Source organism: Micropterus dolomieu, linkage group LG22 (genome assembly GCF_021292245.1).
Source record: "Micropterus dolomieu isolate WLL.071019.BEF.003 ecotype Adirondacks linkage group LG22, ASM2129224v1, whole genome shotgun sequence".
NCBI lineage: Eukaryota > Metazoa > Chordata > Actinopteri > Centrarchiformes > Centrarchidae > Micropterus > Micropterus dolomieu.
The window spans coordinates 12,113,564-12,132,542 of record NC_060171.1 but is presented as its reverse complement, the minus strand read 5'-3'; the positions used below and the strand labels follow the sequence as shown (position 1 = coordinate 12,132,542).

The 18,979-nt window shown below is 39.4% G+C and overlaps 3 protein-coding genes across 10 annotated transcripts in view; 1 reads left to right on the top strand and 2 right to left on the bottom strand.

Moving 5' to 3' along the window:
• Positions 1-47: 47 nt before the first annotated feature.
• Positions 48-9,696, bottom strand: LOC123962388 (glucoside xylosyltransferase 1-like). Of its 5 annotated transcripts, none has more exons than XM_046038480.1 (9): positions 9,681-9,696; positions 8,974-9,136; positions 8,298-8,390; positions 7,285-7,468; positions 6,869-7,000; positions 6,526-6,777; positions 4,093-4,216; positions 3,737-3,909; positions 48-525 (listed from the first exon to the last, which is right to left on the bottom strand). In XM_046038480.1, coding segments are annotated over exons 1-9 (1,263 nt in total). In that variant the 5' UTR covers positions 9,682-9,696; the 3' UTR covers positions 48-384. The 5 variants fall into 5 exon arrangements, with proteins under 5 accessions (XP_045894436.1, XP_045894435.1, XP_045894437.1 ...); XM_046038479.1 differs by lacking the exon at positions 9,681-9,696 and adding an exon at positions 9,467-9,614; XM_046038481.1 differs by lacking the exon at positions 9,681-9,696 and having other exon boundaries at positions 6,869-6,931; positions 8,974-9,351.
• A 741-nt stretch (positions 9,697-10,437) lies between these two features.
• Positions 10,438-14,262, bottom strand: LOC123962529 (YY1-associated factor 2-like). The gene is made up of 4 exons (XM_046038710.1): positions 14,103-14,262; positions 13,667-13,792; positions 11,503-11,655; positions 10,438-11,383 (listed from the first exon to the last, which is right to left on the bottom strand). The coding sequence occupies exons 1-4, from the start codon at positions 14,126-14,128 to the stop codon at positions 11,143-11,145; spliced, it is 546 nt and encodes a 181-aa protein (XP_045894666.1). The 5' UTR covers positions 14,129-14,262; the 3' UTR covers positions 10,438-11,142.
• Positions 14,263-15,457: 1,195 nt separating this feature from the next.
• Positions 15,458-18,979, top strand: part of LOC123961323 (periphilin-1-like) — a 36,904-nt gene continuing 33,382 nt past the window's right edge. For all 4 annotated transcript variants that reach the window (XR_006822711.1, XM_046036603.1, XM_046036605.1 and 1 more), the window contains exons 1-3: positions 15,458-15,658; positions 15,858-15,931; positions 18,277-18,347. Coding sequence is in view for 3 of the 4 variants with exons in the window: in XM_046036603.1 (XP_045892559.1) it covers position 15,931; positions 18,277-18,347 (72 nt within the window). In the remaining variant the exon portion in view is untranslated. The remainder of the gene's footprint in view (positions 15,659-15,857; positions 15,932-18,276; positions 18,348-18,979) is intronic.

The window sequence follows — 18,979 nt, the reverse complement described above, 5'->3', positions numbered from 1 at the left end:
CCCCCCCCCCCCCCCCCAAAAAAAAACAAAAATAAACAAAAAAAGAGTGTCCTTCTTGTCATTTATAAAGTCCAAAATCTATGGATTCAGTGCATTTTCCACAATGGTGAGAAAGCATTTGTGACCCAGTTGTGTGTACAAGCATTGCCTTTACTTAAAAATAAAGATACAACCTGTTGCCCAGATTATCCTTCTCCATTTCTACAGTCTTGATATGCAGTTTGTAAACAGATGAGGGTTCAGTGTAGACCTGACTCTGTTATCCAGCTCATTGTCTCCACAGGAGTGCCTTAATCCAAGTCGCTACATCTAGAGAGAAATTAAGACACTAACCATGGAATGATATAATAAATACAGTTCTGATCATCTTCTCTGTGTGACATCTCATTGTAGAGAAATGATGCTCTGTTTTAACTTCTTTGTAAACAGGTGACTGGCTCTTCCACAGTAGGTGTTCGTGGTAATCTGTAGCGACTCTTCTAGCGGGCGAAGCAGTGAGGTCTCCATGTTATCACCAAACTTGTACTGAGATCAAAAGAAAAATGTGCAGGTATTATATTTCTAATGTGTCGGTTTTGTGACTGCAACTACTTTAATTTTCGATTTGTCCTGTTCCTGCCAGCACTCAAAGACTGAAAACATGCTTAACAAAAAGAACAAGAAGATTTGTATTTCTACAACTGTTGCCTCTTGTAACAGCCATGAGGTGACAAAAAGAACTGCATTCAAATAATGCGAATTAAGTGCCACATTTCTCACTGGCACTTCAAGACAATAACATTCTGCATTTGATTCATATCCGTCAATTCAGAGTGCGTTTGGATGATGAATATCTATTACCACAACTATACGAGAATGGACTCAGTAAGCCGTGACAGCATTGGTGAAAGCTATACCAGCAGCATTCCAGATCTGCTTCATTATTGTATGCTTTTGTTGTCACCAAGTGAACAGCAAAGACTCCCAGAACTTCACCCAGTTACTAGCAGCCAAGGTTTTTACAACATCCAGTATGTAAATAAGGCAGGTACAGTGTGTAATGCATTGTTTTTATATTGAGGTACACCATTCTTTTACTGGTCTAGTAAATAAGAAGAAATCGCTATTTTACAGCATCTCATTTGACTCTAGTTTGGCCAGGCATTAGGTTACTCAAAGCACACTCTCTTTATTATCTCTCATATACTGGAGCAGACAATAAAGCACCATTAACAGCCTCCTATCGATTTTTATGTGGATGCTGCTGGTGCGTTGTCCACACAGCCATCATGATGACTCAAACTAGCATCAGCACTAAAAATTTTACAACTCTTCTGTGGGCTTGGCCGGGTAATGGTAGTGCCCTTTATTGCAAGCTCCTCTGCTGGCTGGGAGAGCCTGCCTTGGGAGCCGGGCTGACTAAGGAGCTCTTGGTGGGATGGAAATGACAGTTTCCTCCAGAATGGCCCGCTCCAGGCTTTAGGATGCTGTCCTCAAAAGGACTGAGTGGGAACAAAGTGGGAGAGGGCCTGAGGAGCTGGAGCAACAGGAAGCGTTGATAAAAGCTTCAACAAAATATAGCTTATAACTAAAAAAGGATCTTCAGTTAGACTGTCTGTCTAATAGGCTTATTGTACACTACAAAGACCCGTATCTTAAAAACAGGACACGCATTATGCTTACTAATGACAAACTGGAGCACTCCTCCTCCTCCTAAAACCAGGTGGAGTCTGATACGTGCTGTCTTGGATGCTGTCTGTGCATTTGTGCTGTCGGGGAGACTGATGGAAGCATGAGGGCCGAGTGCCCCATAATGAAGCCTGCTCGTTTTCCTAATGGCTGAGAACATTGCCCGCACTGATAGTGGCCAGGCTGGGCCCTGTGGCGGTAATGGATGGAGACCAGCTAATGAAGCTTCCCTTGCTCCCCCTGATTGCTGCCTGCATGTTGACCGGTGTGCTGAAATCGACAAGAGCAGATCGAAGGCGAGCCACTAGCAAGCAGTGAGAGAGCTCTCCGGCTGACTTGCTTGCTCACTGATGACAAATGTGTAGCGGACTGTTAAGCTCTCAACGCTGAAACACATTTAGAGTAAATCTGATAGATGTCATACTTTTTTTAATCCAAGTTCTGTCTTCATTTTCAAGTGCCAGCGATACACTGGCAGTTAGTCTGAAACTGACAGTATTTACTCATAGCCTGCTTTTAAAGATTTACATCTTCACGTAGGAAGGAATATACAGTAGGGCTGTATAATTTCTGATATTATAGTCACAGGCATTTGTGATATTATAGTGATATGATAAAATGAGATTTTCTAATCGCAAATAGTGCAATTCCACTGTGGTCACATGATACGCGAGTGTAAAAAAGTCTTCAGAGGAAGCATCAACTTGGCACGCTACGCTGCACTGACTTACAATTGGGGAGGGTATGGGGGTGTTCTTGCTCTTGTGAAGATTTGATTCGCTTACTGTATAACACACTGTGGTGAACTTTGTGTTTGTTATCTGTAGGTAGGGCTACCTGATGATATATTATTTAATTGCATGACTTGACTCAAATTATCTTTCCCTGAAATTATTATAATTTGATACTACTTCTCCACCATTGCGCATAATAATTCAAACGATTCAGGCATCACCTAATTTCATCATAACATAGGAGAGAAAGTGTATGTGTATCTATCTACTATTGTGTTGGCCGTACTAAACACTGATTTATTGCTTATCTGTTTTGAATAATACAGAAGATAAAGAGCTTAAAAAAATAATCACATATTAAATCACAATTGCAATATTGGTTAAAAAAAAAAAAAAAAAAAAAAAGGAACAAAGAAATCACAATTAGATTATTTTCCAAAATCGTCCAGCCCTAATGGACAGACAGGCTCGAGAAGTTAAAATGTACTAGCACATTGTTGGTTTTGGTCTTTTCATGGGATTTGGGGATAATAAGTAAGCATGTATGTTGACTTTTAATTGTAATTTTGTTATATTGGAAAGCAGTGTAATTCAGTAGTAAACACCAACAGAGAAAACCTAAAAAAAATTCAGTTTTTAAACAGATTTATTTTTGTCAAATGACAATTGCTCATGGTTGCATTGACTGTGTTAGAATAATCTAAAGTTGGCCTATAATGATACTAAAATCAAGACCTCTTTGACGTGGTCTATTTTGACACTACCCCAATTAGTATTGTATTCACCTAAATGTTAGAACAACTGCCTTATTATAATTTATATAACAAAAGGTGCATTAACTCTAAAATAAAACATTTGCCTTTCAGTTGACATCTCAAGGAACCACTCGAGTGGTTGAAGCTGGGTGCAGCTGATGTATCTGGTTTGGGAGAGTTAAGACAGGATGACGGAAATGTTTAACAGGCTATTGATTAAGCAGTGGTGGAGGAAGCAACTATAAGAGAAAAGCAATGGCCTGGAGTGCCTATTGATAATGTAATTACTAGCAAATGTTTCTCCAAATAGTCTGATCTATCTACCCAAATGCCCTCTGAAGAAACAGAGGCCCCAAAAAGAAAGCCTATAAAAATGATCCTCACTAGAATAAACAAAGCCTTTCACGTTTTTCAGCTGATTGTGTCTGGAGCACTCCTAACAATAACTTTTGGAAGAACAGATATACTCATTTCTATTCAGAAGCCCTTTTCAAATAAAAAGCCCTTGAGTAAAGATTTTATTTCTACTTTTTACTTAATAGAAACCACAGATATTCTGGTTGGAGAGGCTGTCTCTACCTTTTGGATGGCTTCGTAGACAGCTCGAAATGCTGGCTGCTTGTCATCATGGTAAACTCCCCTGTTGCCATGGAGAATGAAGACGCCTTCTTGTTCAGCCTGTTGACAGTTGCTGCCATAGATACAGTGGTCTGGACGGTAGTTCCACTGGCAGGGGAACACATACATGCTTTCTGCAACACAGACATGATTATAATAAAGATTGTAAATAACTGGGTTTGTACAAACCCTCAAATATTTGTTTATGTAATGGTAAATGTTCAAAAAACAAACATTCTTCTAGTTAAGTCTTGTTTGTGTCCCGAACTAATGTCATTCATGGCTACAAATAATTCTGTGTATGTGGTTGCACAAACCTGGGTTATGGTGAAATATGATATTAAGAAGGTCCTGGTCACCCCAGGTGATATTGAGTTTATACTTCTGGAGAAGGGGCATCAGAATTTCCTCCCACTTAAGTGCAACTGTTGTCAAGTCATTCTAGAAGGACAAATATGGCAATCAAGAGCATATTCATATAATTTTACATGAGTCAACTATACACCATATACAATTCTGGAAAATTAAGCCCTCTGTCAACCCTTCACATCAACTCAAAGAAACGGTTTTCTCATTCCATTTAGCGTGCTCATTGTGTCGGGTTAGAAAGAATTACAAGAGTGACCTCAGCTGGCCAATGTTGGTGGTACAGCTACTCCTGAAGCCTCCTTCAGTATTCAATGTTAGTCATTGTCTTAAAGAGGTGGTATTGTGCTTTTTGGCTTGGGCTTTATTGAGTTATATTTCTTTTTTGTGCATGTAACAGGGTTTGCAGAGTGAAAAAGCCCAAAGTCCAGCCCAAAGGGAGTTCCCATCTCCCACAGAAAACACTGCTCTGAACTGCTTGAAAACAGCTCGTTTGTAGTCCAGCCCTTCACTTACTTCATTGTGATGTCACAATGAAAACGCATCATAAAGCTTACCAAGTGGCTAGCGGGGGTCAGGCACGCCCTCAAACCAAGCTAGTCTGAGCGGAAGCCCTTTGGCTCGACTCCCCTTTGTTTGGTTTTACATTGTAAAAATGTAGTACCTGTACCTGCTTCCAGGTACTTTTTTTCGTATCACCTCACCTCTGTCGAGGTTCCAAGCAAGCTGAGGGATACTAAAATGTAACGTGAATACACGACAGACTGCTGATTGGTCAGAGAGAAACCGAGAATTTTATATTTTAGTATGGAATTTCATCACTAAATCCACTTTTGAGAAGTTTTGAGGTGAAATCAGCTGCGTAGATTTCAAATATTGACAGTTTTACAAGAAGTGATGGCGAAACAAAAATGTGCTTGAATATTCTCGGAGTTGAGGAGCTCTGCAAGTGGCTGCGGGGGAAGCCTGTGCCAACCCGCGGGAAGAGCGTGTGAGGCCGGCCAGCCGCCCGCTCACAGAGCTCTCTGCTCCGGCCGTCACACAGACCGCTGCAGTAACGGCAGAGGAAAACACAGCTAGAAGGTTTTCATACTGCTTATCTGTCTTTACATCTCTTGGTACTATCTGCAATGGAAAACGGAGCAGGCCCGAGTAGAGTCGAGTCTATCAATTTGCGTTATGGTAGCATTTTTCGGCATGGCAGCATAGATCGTCAGAACACCGGCAACAGTTCAACGTTTAGTCCTAAAAGATGATGCAACTCCGACTCTGTTTGGACCTGGAAATTCACAATCACAACCTGTAAGTATGCTTTATTGGTTGTGAATTATATTTAAAATAAACACGGCATTGTAACTTCACAGACTGTTCAAGTGCGGAGTTGTTGTAAACGTTGGCTAACACAGCTAAAGTTATAACTATAATGCTAATGTTACACCTGATGTGAAAGCTACTGAGCAAACGTTCAAATTGTTTGGCCAATTTTTATGTAAAATTGAGTTGAAATATGGTGATTTTTGTAGTGGTTTATGGTAAGATGTGGAACAATGATGTTGTGTGGTTGTGGAATTGAGAGTAACTTATAACATCTGCTAGGTTACGGTCGCAGTCTGAAGCGGCTTTGATTTGGATCACACTAACTTGTTTCTTATGTCCCGCCCTTCTCTGCTTCTGATTGGCTAGTAGTCCTTACCTGGGAACTGCGCATGTGCAACTCCCAACAAAGATTTTGTACAAGTAAGATGCATCACTCTGTAGCTCAAGAGCAGAGCATACAACACAGGGTGAAAAGAAGAGCTGCAGCAATGTGCAGTATGAGAAAAATAATTTTTTGAAAATTAAACCATGTAAACCTGTTCTGGTACAACCCCTAATTAAGATTTTGAACCTGAAAATGAGCATAATATCACCTCTTTAAATTTCACACATCTCAAGTTTCAGTCATTAACTAAATGTAAAAATGTTGATGGTTAATATGGCTTAATATTACTCAATAGATGAGAATTATTCTTTACAACAAATGTCCAAAGGTATTAACTGACACAGCCTACGGACAATGACATGGCCCACATTAAATGAGTAGTTATAGTTCCATCAGCACAGACTCACACTTTTCTCATAATCATTGAGGTGGAATTGTGAAGAATTTCGGACCTGGACATAATAACATTCTATATATTTCATACCTGTTGAGTGCTCTTTGTCTGCTTACAGTAGGTGAGCAGTACACTTATCCACATTGTGAATTTTAAAATCACAGTAGTATATTAAATTGACAAGATAAAGTACAAACTTTTAGCACATAACAGCTAAAAGTGATTAACAAACCGCAAAAAACTAAAAACCAAACAAACAAAAAGACAGAAAATCGACCTGCACATTACCTTAAAATATTTATCCCTGAGGCGCGTCATGTTCATGAGCATGACCCCTGAGTTGATGCCTGTTTTGCCATAGTAAGGGTGGCGAGCAAAGCGGTTGTACCAGCCGATGCGTGGCTCCTCGTGCTCTGGAGCCATGGCAGCTAAGTGGCTCGAATTGAACTGAGAAAGGAGGGCCCAGATGTCCTCTACCGGCTGCAGAAAAAGGATATCTGTATCCACATAGAGCAATGAATCCACCTCCTTTAGGATCAGCTGGAAAATAGATAACAAAAAATTAAGGAGCACATTTTGTAAATGTGTAATTGTTACAAGTTACATGCATGAAGGATGACTCTAGACCTACTGGCAGGAAGAGCCTCTGAGAGGCACATGGTTTGAAGAGCTTCTTCCACTCCTTCGCATTCTCCTTAGGAAAAGTGATGGGGTAGATAGTGAAGTTAAACTTAGTCTGAACTATCCTGGGCCAGGAGTCCAGCTTTAAGAAAAGATATAAACAAACAAAAACTGTATCTCAGAAATATCCACGTGTAAAATTTTAACATAATTTATTCTTTTAAACATTATGCACCTCAGCCTTTGGGCCAGGAACTGTATAAAAAGAAGGCTGTAAATACATGCATGCATGCAGAGAGCAGACTGTTTCTCAAACATGCCTTCAACATCAGATGACAAGCATAAGAAATCCTTTACACAGATATAGTCATAACTGGGCTATTGCTTTAAGAAACTGAAATTTCTGGTGTTTGGGAAGACACTTACAGCATTTCTGAAGCTGTCATGTAGATCATCCTCAGCAAAGATGTAGAAGTGCAGAGGCTTTTTGCTAAGGAGAACAGCAGACTTCAACATGGTGAGAGTCTCCTCTAATCTGGGGCCACAGGCCACCACAGCCAAGTGACTTCTCTCATCACTACGTTCCTTGACTTCAGAGCCCGACCTCCCTCTAAAAGCCAAGACAAAGCAAAATTAATCAGTAATCAACACCGGCTTTCACTCTTACAACAGCATGGATACATTGACAGGTGCAGGAGAGAACAAATTAATGAAGATATCACCGGACTCAGCTTAACGCTACTCAGTCCTGTAGGGTTGGAACTGTCATTAGGTTTAATGAAAGGATGTAGAACAGGACTCTCTCTCATGCTTTGTGCTGCCTGCAAGTGCTCCTTGTTAACTACTACTTTCAAGTTTGAAAATCATGAATGTAACTTGTCACACTTTGCAAATGTTCAAATCATCTCGCTCTGTATACATGTCACTGTATTGCAAGCCTACATACATAATTATTATTCACAAACTCGAAAAATGTTGCACAAGGCTCTAGTTATCCCTCATATGTACATCTGATAATGCCAGCATAGGTTAAACTGTAGCAAGACAAATTCAAACAAGCCCCCCAAAACCTCTGTTATCATTCTCTCTGCCAACACTTATACATTAAATCTAGAAAACCTAAAGTTACTGCTCTGCCTATGACTGCAGTACTGTGTGTAGGATTAGAAATCTTAATAAGATAATGGCATGTTTAATGATGTATATATGTTAATGTCAATCTATGACAAGTAACATTTCACCAAATTACTGCAACAACTGACCGAGTTGTCAACATGTACTTAAGAGTAGTCACAAAGTACACTGTGAGCGCAGCAATATGCCCTGCATTTACTCTGAACTGTGGACCTATGAATTAGGGGAAAATATGTTGAAGTCTATTGATTATTAATTAAAGAACATTGGTATCTTTTTATAGAGATGCACAAAATCAGCCATACCTAAGAGATGATTCCAAAATGCAGTTCACTCCACAAACATCAGCAGGCAGTCTCCAATATGGATTCCAGTAAGAAACTGACAGTGATTTACACCTGACAGAATAAAAACATGACCTTTTGGATCCTCAACGTTAAATTCATCTCTTGGACACCAGAACTATGTTACATGTTTTGGGATTAGATATGGCCTGAACTGCCTCCTAGAGTTAGTTGTTTAACAGGTGGCCGTCCATTAAATCCAGCCAAAAGCTACCGAGGCACAGAATTAACGAGTTAACAGCTTAACAGTGGTTAATCAATTACCTAGCTAGCTAACAGGTGGTAGCTAATAGATTTGTACAAGATAGCATTAGCCGTGTTGAACACATAACGTTATGTGGTTGCAAAAACAGCACAATTAAAACTCTGAATATACTATATATACCATCAGCTCGGTAGCTAACATAAACTATGTGCCGTTAACGTGTGCTTGTTAGCTGTAATAAGTCAACCAACGTTTCCACAGCAACATCATGTATTATTTTGTTAACAGCCACGACAACTTTATAGCAACAAAAAGTGTTTAACTGTTTAAATGTCTAACATTGACGTTAAGTTATTAATGTGCTCATGTGTTAAATTAAATTAACGCTAGATGACAGACTAACTTCACGTTAGCTAGCTAAGATAACGTTACCTGTCAAACCCTCGTTCACGGTCTCGAAGGCCTGCCAGTCCTGGCCTTTTCCTGAGACGGTGACCGGTGTCATGACTGCTCCTGTCGGGTGTCCCTTGTTCCTTCAGGTCCCATGCGTCTCTGTCCTCCAAAGTGGAGGCTAGTTGATTGAACACATATAACACTGAAAAGAAGGTGAAAACCATGCAGAGGATAAATGCGTTAAGATAGCATCGCATTTTGCGTTTCAAGTTTAAAGCGCTAACGGAACATTTTTGATGATCTTTGCAACCATCCGATGTAACGTTACAAACAGCTAACTTATCCCTGTCAGAAATCAAGTGCTACAGCACAATTAATTAGTTTACAGTTCCGCCCCACCCATTTCTGTTACACGCGTGTTTTGTTTGATCAACCGTCTGTCACTAACGTTACAGTGTAACAGTTGACAACTTAATGTTAAGTGTTGTTACAGTTGAAAGCTAAATGTTCAGATTTGGAAAAACTAACTTACTGCCAGGTAGATATCAACGACTCAAAGCTCGATGCATAAGTACTTCATTCATTAGTATTAGTATTAATCCAAATCCCAGCAGTTTGGCATGTGGTAGTTCAAAATGGGGTTTGTGGAAGTGGTGTGAATACTGTACACACTACACACTGGATGTGAGATCTCAAAAACAGCAACAAATATTACAATGTAATAATAAATGTAACGTTTTGTATACTTCTTCCCCTCTGATTTTTCAAAAATGGCTCCCTTTTATGCAGTGGTGGACAATCTTAATTCAGTGAAAGCAATGTCACACTGAAAACATACTGTGCCACAAGTAGGCTAAACCCTCTTCCTTAAAGCTTTTGCATAAGTAAAAGCACAAAAGTAGTATCAGCAATAAGTACATGTATCACTGGATTATAATTACTGTAAGCAGCATTTTAAGGTTGTAGCTGCTGGATTATTTAATCTATTATAATCTAATCCACGTTTTGTTTGTAAAAATCTTATTATGCAAAGGACCTGGCTGCAAATTCATGCATAAATTCATGCAGTGGAGTAAAAAGCACAAGATTGCTCTCTAAGATGCAGTGAGGTAGAACTTGTACAGTACGTGAGTAAATGTCATTACAACTGCTTTTTGGGGCCTTCATTTCAAGACACAATTTTAGAGATTTCCTCCCCAACCACAAATGTAAGGGACATGGTGAAAGGTGTTAAATTAACACACACATACAATACAATGAAGTGTGTGCCTCATTGAATTCGCTACACAAGTTAAATACATGGCTTTTTCTGTGTTGCCTTCCTGGAATTTATTGAGTCATGATTTGAAAAAGGGTAAACAAATTCAAAAATACAATCCAAATTATGGAAATGCTAAAGCGAATCACTGAATATTTTTTTTATTGTTCCAATAAAGCAACTTCAGAAATCCATGTCTGACAAACGGTTCACGTTTATCATGAAAAATTAATAACATATCCAAGTATCTACAACTTATTTTATTTAACATTATTTTACAATATAAATCATTCTATAGATTAAATCATGCTTAACTCTACCAAGTGAAGGAGAAGCATACTTGGAATAATTATTCAATATCTGTACTCAAATGTTAGACAGTAAAACAATTAATGGCATCCAATGGCATAAAATGAGGGCTGGATATGGCCAGTAACCAACAGTGTTATGATTGTGGAAGTAATGCTAAAGAATGTTATCATGCACATGGGATGCCATTAAGTGCAAATAATGATTCAAGGACAAACTACAATTCTGAGATGGCCTCTTCATATTTTCTTACATAATGCATAATTTCTTCTGTGCAGCAGGGACCAACATGTAACATGCTGATGTAACAAAACTCCAGTCACCACAACACGTGGCACAGTTCCACTGACATCCGGGATTTAATGCTACTGTTCCTCTTTTCAGTTCATTATGGTAGAATAGATGTCGCTGCAACAGTTCGTTGAAATAGAGCATACAGCATTACATCCTGACTCCTGAATTATTTATCATCATGGGAAGGCAGTGAAAAACACAACCCCAATTGGAAGTGAATGCTATTATATTGACATTTATAGTATTATTTAAAAAAAAAAAAAAAATGTGCATGTTGAAGTTTAATCTCTGGTTGAGGCTGTTGAGAGTGCAGAAGAATGGGCTGTGCATGTCTCGGAGGGGGAAGGTCAGTGAGTCTCTCCATTAACTGACGAGCCTTCCCCGTGGGGCGAAGAGCACCTGGAGACCCCTCGTTCAGTGTTATCAGAGCTTGAGCCACTTTGACTGTGTTGGTCTGCTGAGGGAGCGCTTGTTGAAGTGGACATAGGTTTAGCTTTCTCCTTAAAGTCTGTGATTATGACAGTCAAGTCTCCCACCGTGACTTCTAGATGCTGGGCGCTGCTCCTGTCAATGTTTTTTAACCTGGGCCTGGCGAAAAGACAAACAGAAACAGGATATGAAAATGGCATGGAGGATAGTAAATATTCCAGTGGTGACAAAGCCCAACAACAATATCAAAGGCTACTGAATATGATGCCCTTTCCTACCTCATCTTTTTATGGTTTTTCTTTTTCAGTGTTGGTTCTTTATCACTCTTGTCTTTCTCAGATTTTTCTTTCCTCTCCTTTTTTGGGTGTGTGGGTGATGCAAACTGCTGATTTGCTTGCTGTGCAACAAGCTGAGAAACAGGCCGTGGTTTTCTGAAAGAGACAAAAAAAGGTTATTGGCCTTATAGATGCATTTACATCACTGAACCTGTTAGTGGGGTGAGCATGTGGCTTAAGGTGTTGAACTGTGTAACTCAATATGATAGGGGGAGCAAGGGGCTTACAGCAATCATTTACAATGGCTGACTCCTAAATCTCAAAAACTCAAATCCCTAAAACTTAAACAAAAAGGGTTCACAATGTTTTCAAGGCCGTCTTAAGGCCTCTTTCTGTTTCTCCGAACGGCATTTCAATGAAGAGCTGCTGTGGAGGTATAGCAACATAAAGAGGGTATTTCACACTAAAAGATTTGATTTACTCAGACCGCTGACTTCTATATTAACTTCAGATAAACTTTGGAATGTTTTTTGCATAGAATGAAGACTGCTGTCCACCATCTCTTTGATTGGAAGTGCATAATGAAGGGATCTCTTCACAGCCAGTATGAACAAGAGAAATGATTACAGCAAGCAAACCTATTTCAATGTTCATTTGGGCACCTGGCTACTACTTTTAAAGACAGACTACAACATATGTGAGCCTATCTTTTGAACTATGGTTCTGACAGGTATTTAGGCTGTTGAGTCCACTATCAAACCAGTATTAAACAAACTGGACAGTATATTTTCTCTAAAACAAAAATAAAAACTGCACTTACAGCTGTTATTGATTAAAAAAATATGTGTTTGCCATTCTTCCGACAGGATTTGGTAAGTTTAATTTACCAACTGTACAATAACTCTACATAACACGCTTCGTTGCTCAAATTGTTTTTACGTTTATCCAATTGCGTCCAGAGGCATTTTGGTCTGGGCCTGTTGGTAACGCCCCTTGTAATAACAAATTAACTGAAAGTCTGGAGATGCGAGGTGCCGTTGGTGCTCTCCACAGTGTAAAGCGTTAATGCTAATTCTGCAGCTCTTCCCCTCATATACTGGCAGACTGGGATACATAGAAAACAAAAAGTGATCAGGTTACAAAGGTCTTCTCAAAATTCGTAAAACTTTCCCACCAGCTAGCTGTGAGATGCCTTTTTGTCCTCTCTTGTTTTTTTTAAACACTTTAGCTAGTGTGTCTAAGCATTGCTGTGACCATTAGCTTTAGACAGAATTGGTGATGTAGCGATAAAGAAACTTGTAGGTAGACTTCCAGCTATTAATTGATTTCATACTATTAGGGATGAAATGGTTACCGGTTTAATGATAAACCACAGTGAAATTCCTAATGGTTAGTATTACCGGTTAAAATTTTCTTGAAAACCATGTTCGATTATCATGCTTTGAAAAACTCACAGTAAATTCTGTCCAGCATCAAACAAACTTAGAAACACTCTCCCAGATGCAGGAGTCAATGATGACATGGCAGAGGACACAGTGCTCTGGAGACTTTTCAGCCTCAAGTCTGAAGTGTGGTTGTATTTTGGGTTTTACAAGACAGTTGAGAGAAACTTGTGGCCAAAAGTTTCAAATAATGAGGTAAACATATTTATGTAAATATGTAATTTATACATATGTAAATGTACTTTCATGTTACATCTTTGGCTTAAGTACCCAAACATCAGCTCAGCTCCAGTTTGTTAGCTAAAACTAATGCAGTCTAACTTAACAGCCCTGCAATAAATCCTCCTTTTAGCAGAAACAGAGATGTGCTGATTCAACTCTATGGTCATGTTGGAGGCTGTGGATTGAGATGTTGATTGTATGTTGTTATACTGAGAGGCATTTCTAGTCTACCCTACCCTCAATTATATAAATTGGGTGATCAGGATAAATAACACCTCAGCTTTATTTTTGTTGCCCTAAAAAGTTTTCAAATGTGCTAAATTCACAGGCAAAATGCTGACAACATGCCTCAGTGTCAGATATGTCCATGATCACAAACTACAGTCTCAAAAATGCCCAAGATTAAAGTTTAATCCCCAATCATCTTTTAAATCATGTTAAGATCAAAACAGTCCTACAGTGCTTTGATCGTTAAAAAATGAACAGCCACAGTTTATTCTTACCGAGTTGACGTCCCTTTCCTGACATCACACATCAAGCACTTGAACGCCTCAGCGCTGTTCTTGAACGTGCAGACACTACAGTCCCAGTACCCATCGTCGGCGGAGGGCTTGGATTGCCGCTTTGGCCTTCAGATAAAAACAAAACAAAAACACTGTGATAACGGCGCATTTTCAATGAGCGCAATGATTTGAAAGAAGCCCTGGTAGACAATGAATACCAGAACAGGAAAGACACGACTCTAAAATGTGTTTTCTGCTCAGAAGTCAGTCATTGAGGAAAAGGGAGCTTTCAGTTTACACGGGCAGTTGCCCCATATTAAGCAAGCAGCCAGCCGCCATGAACGCTTCAGTAAAGCAGCTCCATCCATTGACCGAGCTTTCTGTTCTCAAACGGCCCGATAAAGTCTTCGTTCAAAGATACCAGCGGCAGGTTTACCTTGTGGGGCTCTTCTTGTCTCCCATTTTAAGAAACTTCGCCTGACTGGGGTTGAAAAGGATCAATGTTACAGGTTAAAAAACGCATTTAGCTGCTACTCAGCTGTCGTGGAAACTCCTGTCGAAGGACGGTCACGTGACACGGATTCACCCAATCACTTTTAATGTAATCACAAAAGAGACAACAGTAAATGTGACAGTGATGAAAGGCGCTTTGTAATGTTTTACATCACGGTGTGAGTAAGTGAGTGCGCACGAAGACAGGCTTTAAATGGGAATGGGGAAGTACACCAGCTTCTGTTTATAAATATGCAGCACCGCAGTAAATGCTTGGGAGAGATTACACAATTGATCGAACCACGTGTAAAATGTGATTTGGCACAGAATGGGCATATGTTATCAGGGATTTGTGGGCTGAGGTGGAAGGTGTAAGATATAAGCCTATTGATTTCTCACAGAGGAACTAAACTGTCACAGCAGCAAAGGGAAGTATAATAACAGATGCATAAGTAACAACAATATTAAGCTTGAAAAGCAAAATCAACAAAAGGTGATATATATACCATACCACGCAGTGCATTGATATACAGTACAAATAATCACAAACAAAGTGAGGAAATATTGAAGTGGCAATAAATAATTATCAAGCAGAAATTACACTTCAATAAATGGTATGGGGTGTTTGCAGATAGCAAATATAAACACAGTGCACATAGTATATTTATTATGATATAATATAAGAATATTATTTTTATTTTATATTTAGTATATTTTTTTATTTTATATATTATATTTATTCTTTTATAACTGAACTTGTACATTTTGTTTATTCCATATTTTTATATTTATATATGTTTATGTCTTGAACCTAGTCACCAAAGCAAATTCCTTGTATGTGTAAAAATTACTTGGCAATAAAGCTGTTTCTGATTGTGGTTCTGATTTAATACCTCTGCTCCTCCACATCTCAGAGGCAAATATTGTACTTTTAGTTCTACTTCACTTAATTGAATTAAACTAGAATACATTGTTACCGATTACATTTCAACAATAGGCCTATATAGATGGTTAGAATTAGCTCCACATTGACAAGGTACAACATTGAAATTCTGCCACAACATGTCTAATCGTACTATCATAAAATAAAACTTTAACACTGACAGGGGGAATTCTGCTGTCTAATGAGTACTTTTGCTTTTGATACTTAAGCACTTTACCTTTTGATTTAGTATTTTTGCAATAAGTTATTGCTTCCACTAATGGTCAATATAAGAAAGTGATGCACATTACCACCAGTCGCCACCAGACGATGGTAGCGCAATCTTTTCTGGAAGTAGCCCACGTTGTTCAGCGAAGAAGAGCAGACAGGAAGGTCTGTACACTGTCGTTACTGTCACTGGCGTTGCAGCTCGGATTGTTTTGGTTTTACCTGCACCTGTACTCGAAGAGAAAATTTTGGGCTGCTGTGTAACGTGAATTCAAGTATACGTGTCTTTTAGCAATTGGAGAAATATGTAAAACGCACTTTAGGTCCGGGAGTATTCAAATCAAAATTTGGTAAGAGAATTTCCTACGACTTCCTCTTGTGCTGTGATGCTAATTAGCTTGTGTTAAGGGTGGGCATGGTGTAGAAATGTTGTTTAACTGAGGTCAGAGTTCATGTGTGTTTGGGTTGGATTTGGGTATGTCCAAAGTGGCCTGGTGCAAAATGCCTATGCTGGGTCAGATAAACAAGGCTATACTATACTTTTTACAGGTTCGTCATTCTGTACCTACCTACCTAGACATCCTCGGCATACCAGACTGGGAAACAAAATTATTCCTTCAACAGTAAGTGAAAACAGAGAAGTATGCCTTTTTATTTAACCAGAAAAAAACTCATTGAGGTTAAAAATCTCCTTCTCAAGAGTGTCCTGGCCAAGACAGGCAGCAACACAATTAACAAGGTTGCAGACATAACAACATAAAACAATGGGAATAAATAAGTTACACACAAGGTCATAAAATATCTCAAGTATTCCCTTGAAGTAATCAACAACAAGGATCATCCGAGTAATCAATCATAACATCTACAGCCAGAATTGCCAGCCTCCAAGTCATTTTGACTGCACATGCTCAGCAAGTCAGTATGACCCTATACAACATTGTAGTGCTTTAGCTGTGCACATTCTCCAATGTCTTAAGATGTTGGGGAGGACGGATGAATTATCATCTGTCTCTGAAGCCTCTTGCTCCTTCATTGTTATTTCTTCTAGTTTAGTGAAAGAGGATTTCCCCAGTAATTATAGCTGCTGTCCATTCCAAATCCTGTCTTCACTATGGGATTTTATTCTGGAAAACATCCAGTGCGAATCATATGAGATGAGAAGCTGGAAGCGGACCACTCAGCATTCTTTGTAAACTTTTGCTGATGACATGAGTAATCACCTCTATGATAAAAAAAGTCCTTAATGTGCATACTAAATAAGCTATTTTTCACCACATACTTATTCAAGGGTATATTTTGATGGATACTATATGAATAAATGTAAATGTAACACAAGGTGAAATTCAATGTTTTTTTCACTCTGTTGTTAATTAGTAAGTATTATACCAATAGACTGTATATAAAAAGTATTATACACACAGGTCTGAAAGGTGGGAAAATGGGGGGGAAAAAAGACTGCCGCAGTGATGGATTGGTCCAAGCAGGTGTAAGAGGGGGGCATGTCATTGTGTGAGTGAAGGAAAAATCTGTCAGTCATCTACAGTGGAGCCTACTTCAAATAACATCTATCTGAAGTACATGACTATTGAGCATTGCCAGAACCACATTGAGTGAAGTGACTTCTGTGGGTTGGCTTTGCAAGCTAGAGGACAGCTGGAGGGATGATACAGCCAACAGCTTCTACCTCCCATCCCCTGTCAATGTCTCAGTGGTCTTTTGCAGGGTGCCTACAGACTGGCAAGAGACCAAGGCCTGTCTTTAGTTGCCCCAGTGTTTGAGGAACTCAGAGAAAGTGTGGAAGCGTCATGGTCGAAAATCCAATCTGAAAGATTGTGGTTCAAGTCTGCCGGCATGTCAGAATTCACCAGGGGGCAGAGGAAATCTAACACTTTGCATCAAGGCATTCCTGCACTGGATGATACACTGACTGTCCAGTTTTTAAGTCCCTACATCTCTTTTCAAGGAACTAAAAAGTTCCTTCAGCCCATTGTTGTGTGCATTTCCACCGATGTCTAAAGACCTGCGAAGATTAGGCAAATTAACCAGCTGACGTAGGCTGTAGGCCTATACGCCATACAAAGCGATGCACAGACATCATTATTTGTAACCACTATCCATGAGCAAAATTTATAAATGACCATCAGATTTGATTGGAATATAATGAAAAACGCGCAATAAAGTTTGAGAGAAAGCAACAAATTTCCAGCCGACACATGCTGCTGACCAGCTGCAGGACTCACGTCTGTGTCCGCCTGGCTCGGAGGAACGTGATGTTTAACGAGCTTTGTTACTTGCTGTAATCAGCTGTTCCGCTTGTTTTGGAGAAGAGGAGAACGACTTTGGCTCTGTATAAAAACTTCAGCAACTCAGGACCCAGATTTGTGTGCTATTTGACTGTTGATTGTGATTTATTGGTTTGAAAACAATGGTGGAAAAGAGAGGAGCAGTCATAGAAAAACAGAGGACATTCTCCAGTTGAAGTCAGTAGCCTGTACTCGCCCATTCAGAATTTCACTGCAAGGCAAGCCCCACCCCCCCACCCCAAAGTACCGGTACTTTAGGAAAGTACAAACCTCCGAGCAGGGACTTTTTGGGGTGTAAAATGAAGACCCCAGAACTACATTTAGACCCTGGTCCCTCCAGTGGAAACGCAGTGAGTTCCTCCAAAGGTTCCTAGTTCCAGGGTATAGTTAACGCAGCTTTTAGGGAGTAGAAAGCGTTGTCACCTGCTGATCAGGGATAGAGACGCTGCTTGCATGTATCACAGTGTTTAAAAAGTACTTGGCCTTTGCTTTAACTGCTTATTGAACAGTGTTGTAGTGCCATTACCCCATTGAAAATATCTATTCTATCCTCTTCCAATTCATGTCCAATCTTTTTAAACTTGTTATACACAGTGTAAAAGATACTTCATAGCTGTACAGTCTCATAGTCTGATCAACAAACAAACTTTTAATTTTTTTTGCAGTGTCATATCGTGGTCGAAAATCAATTAGAGAGGAATACGAAGAACGCTTCTCAGCAATGGATTCAAGAGAGGTATGTTGTTTTGCATGACCAAAATACAGTATATTAGTTTGACCAAGCACCCTTGGTAATTAGTTGGAAGAACGGGTAAGGTAAGACTCTGTGGTATCATGACACTTTTTGTAAGTTGCAGTGTTGTGATTAGCTTTTTATGACCATGGTAGGTATTTATGGTAGTATTGAGTATTCATTTACTTTTTATTCTTTTGTAAGTCACTGTTTATGGGGATATCAGTGTTGTATCTAATTGTCATGATGTCTTTTATCTCAGTATCATAAAGCTATGGCCGCTGTTTTTCAGCTGTTCATTACCTTAGTCTGGCTAAATTATGTTTAGGTTCAGTGTGTAATATTTCTGAGGATTCATTGACAGAAATGCAATATAATATCTATAACTATGTTTTCAGTGGTGTGTAAAGACCTTACATAATGAACCATTATATTTTTATTACCTAGAATGAGCCATTTATATCTACATAACCGCGGGCACCCCCTTCTATGGAGGTCGCAGTATTGTGTTGTCATGTTTCTACAATAGCTGACACTCGACAAACAGCGCTGCAGAGCGTGTTTTGTCATCACGGAGTTCTTCTTCTCCTTGTGTAATTGATAGCTTTAGCTAGAAGCTGGCCAGCCGTGCCAGA

What these genes read in the sequence shown, in the direction of transcription:
- LOC123962388 (XM_046038478.1), bottom strand. Translation starts at nt 9,191, where the DNA reads ATGCGATGCTATCTTAACGCATTTATCCTCTGCATGGTTTTCACCTTC. An exon ending in CGTGAACGAGGGTTTGACAG is followed by an intron (nt 8,391 to 8,973) that starts GTAACGTTATCT and finishes TTATTCTGTCAG; the next exon opens with GTGTAAATCACTGTCAGTTT. An exon ending in ATTTTGGAATCATCTCTTAG is followed by an intron (nt 7,469 to 8,297) that starts GTATGGCTGATT and finishes CTTGGCTTTTAG; the next exon opens with AGGGAGGTCGGGCTCTGAAG.
- LOC123962529 (XM_046038710.1), bottom strand. Translation starts at nt 14,128, where the DNA reads ATGGGAGACAAGAAGAGCCCCACAAG. An exon ending in AGGAAAGGGACGTCAACTCG is followed by an intron (nt 11,656 to 13,666) that starts GTAAGAATAAAC and finishes TGTCTCTTTCAG; the next exon opens with AAAACCACGGCCTGTTTCTC. An exon ending in AAAAACCATAAAAAGATGAG is followed by an intron (nt 11,384 to 11,502) that starts GTAGGAAAGGGC and finishes TCTTTTCGCCAG; the next exon opens with GCCCAGGTTAAAAAACATTG.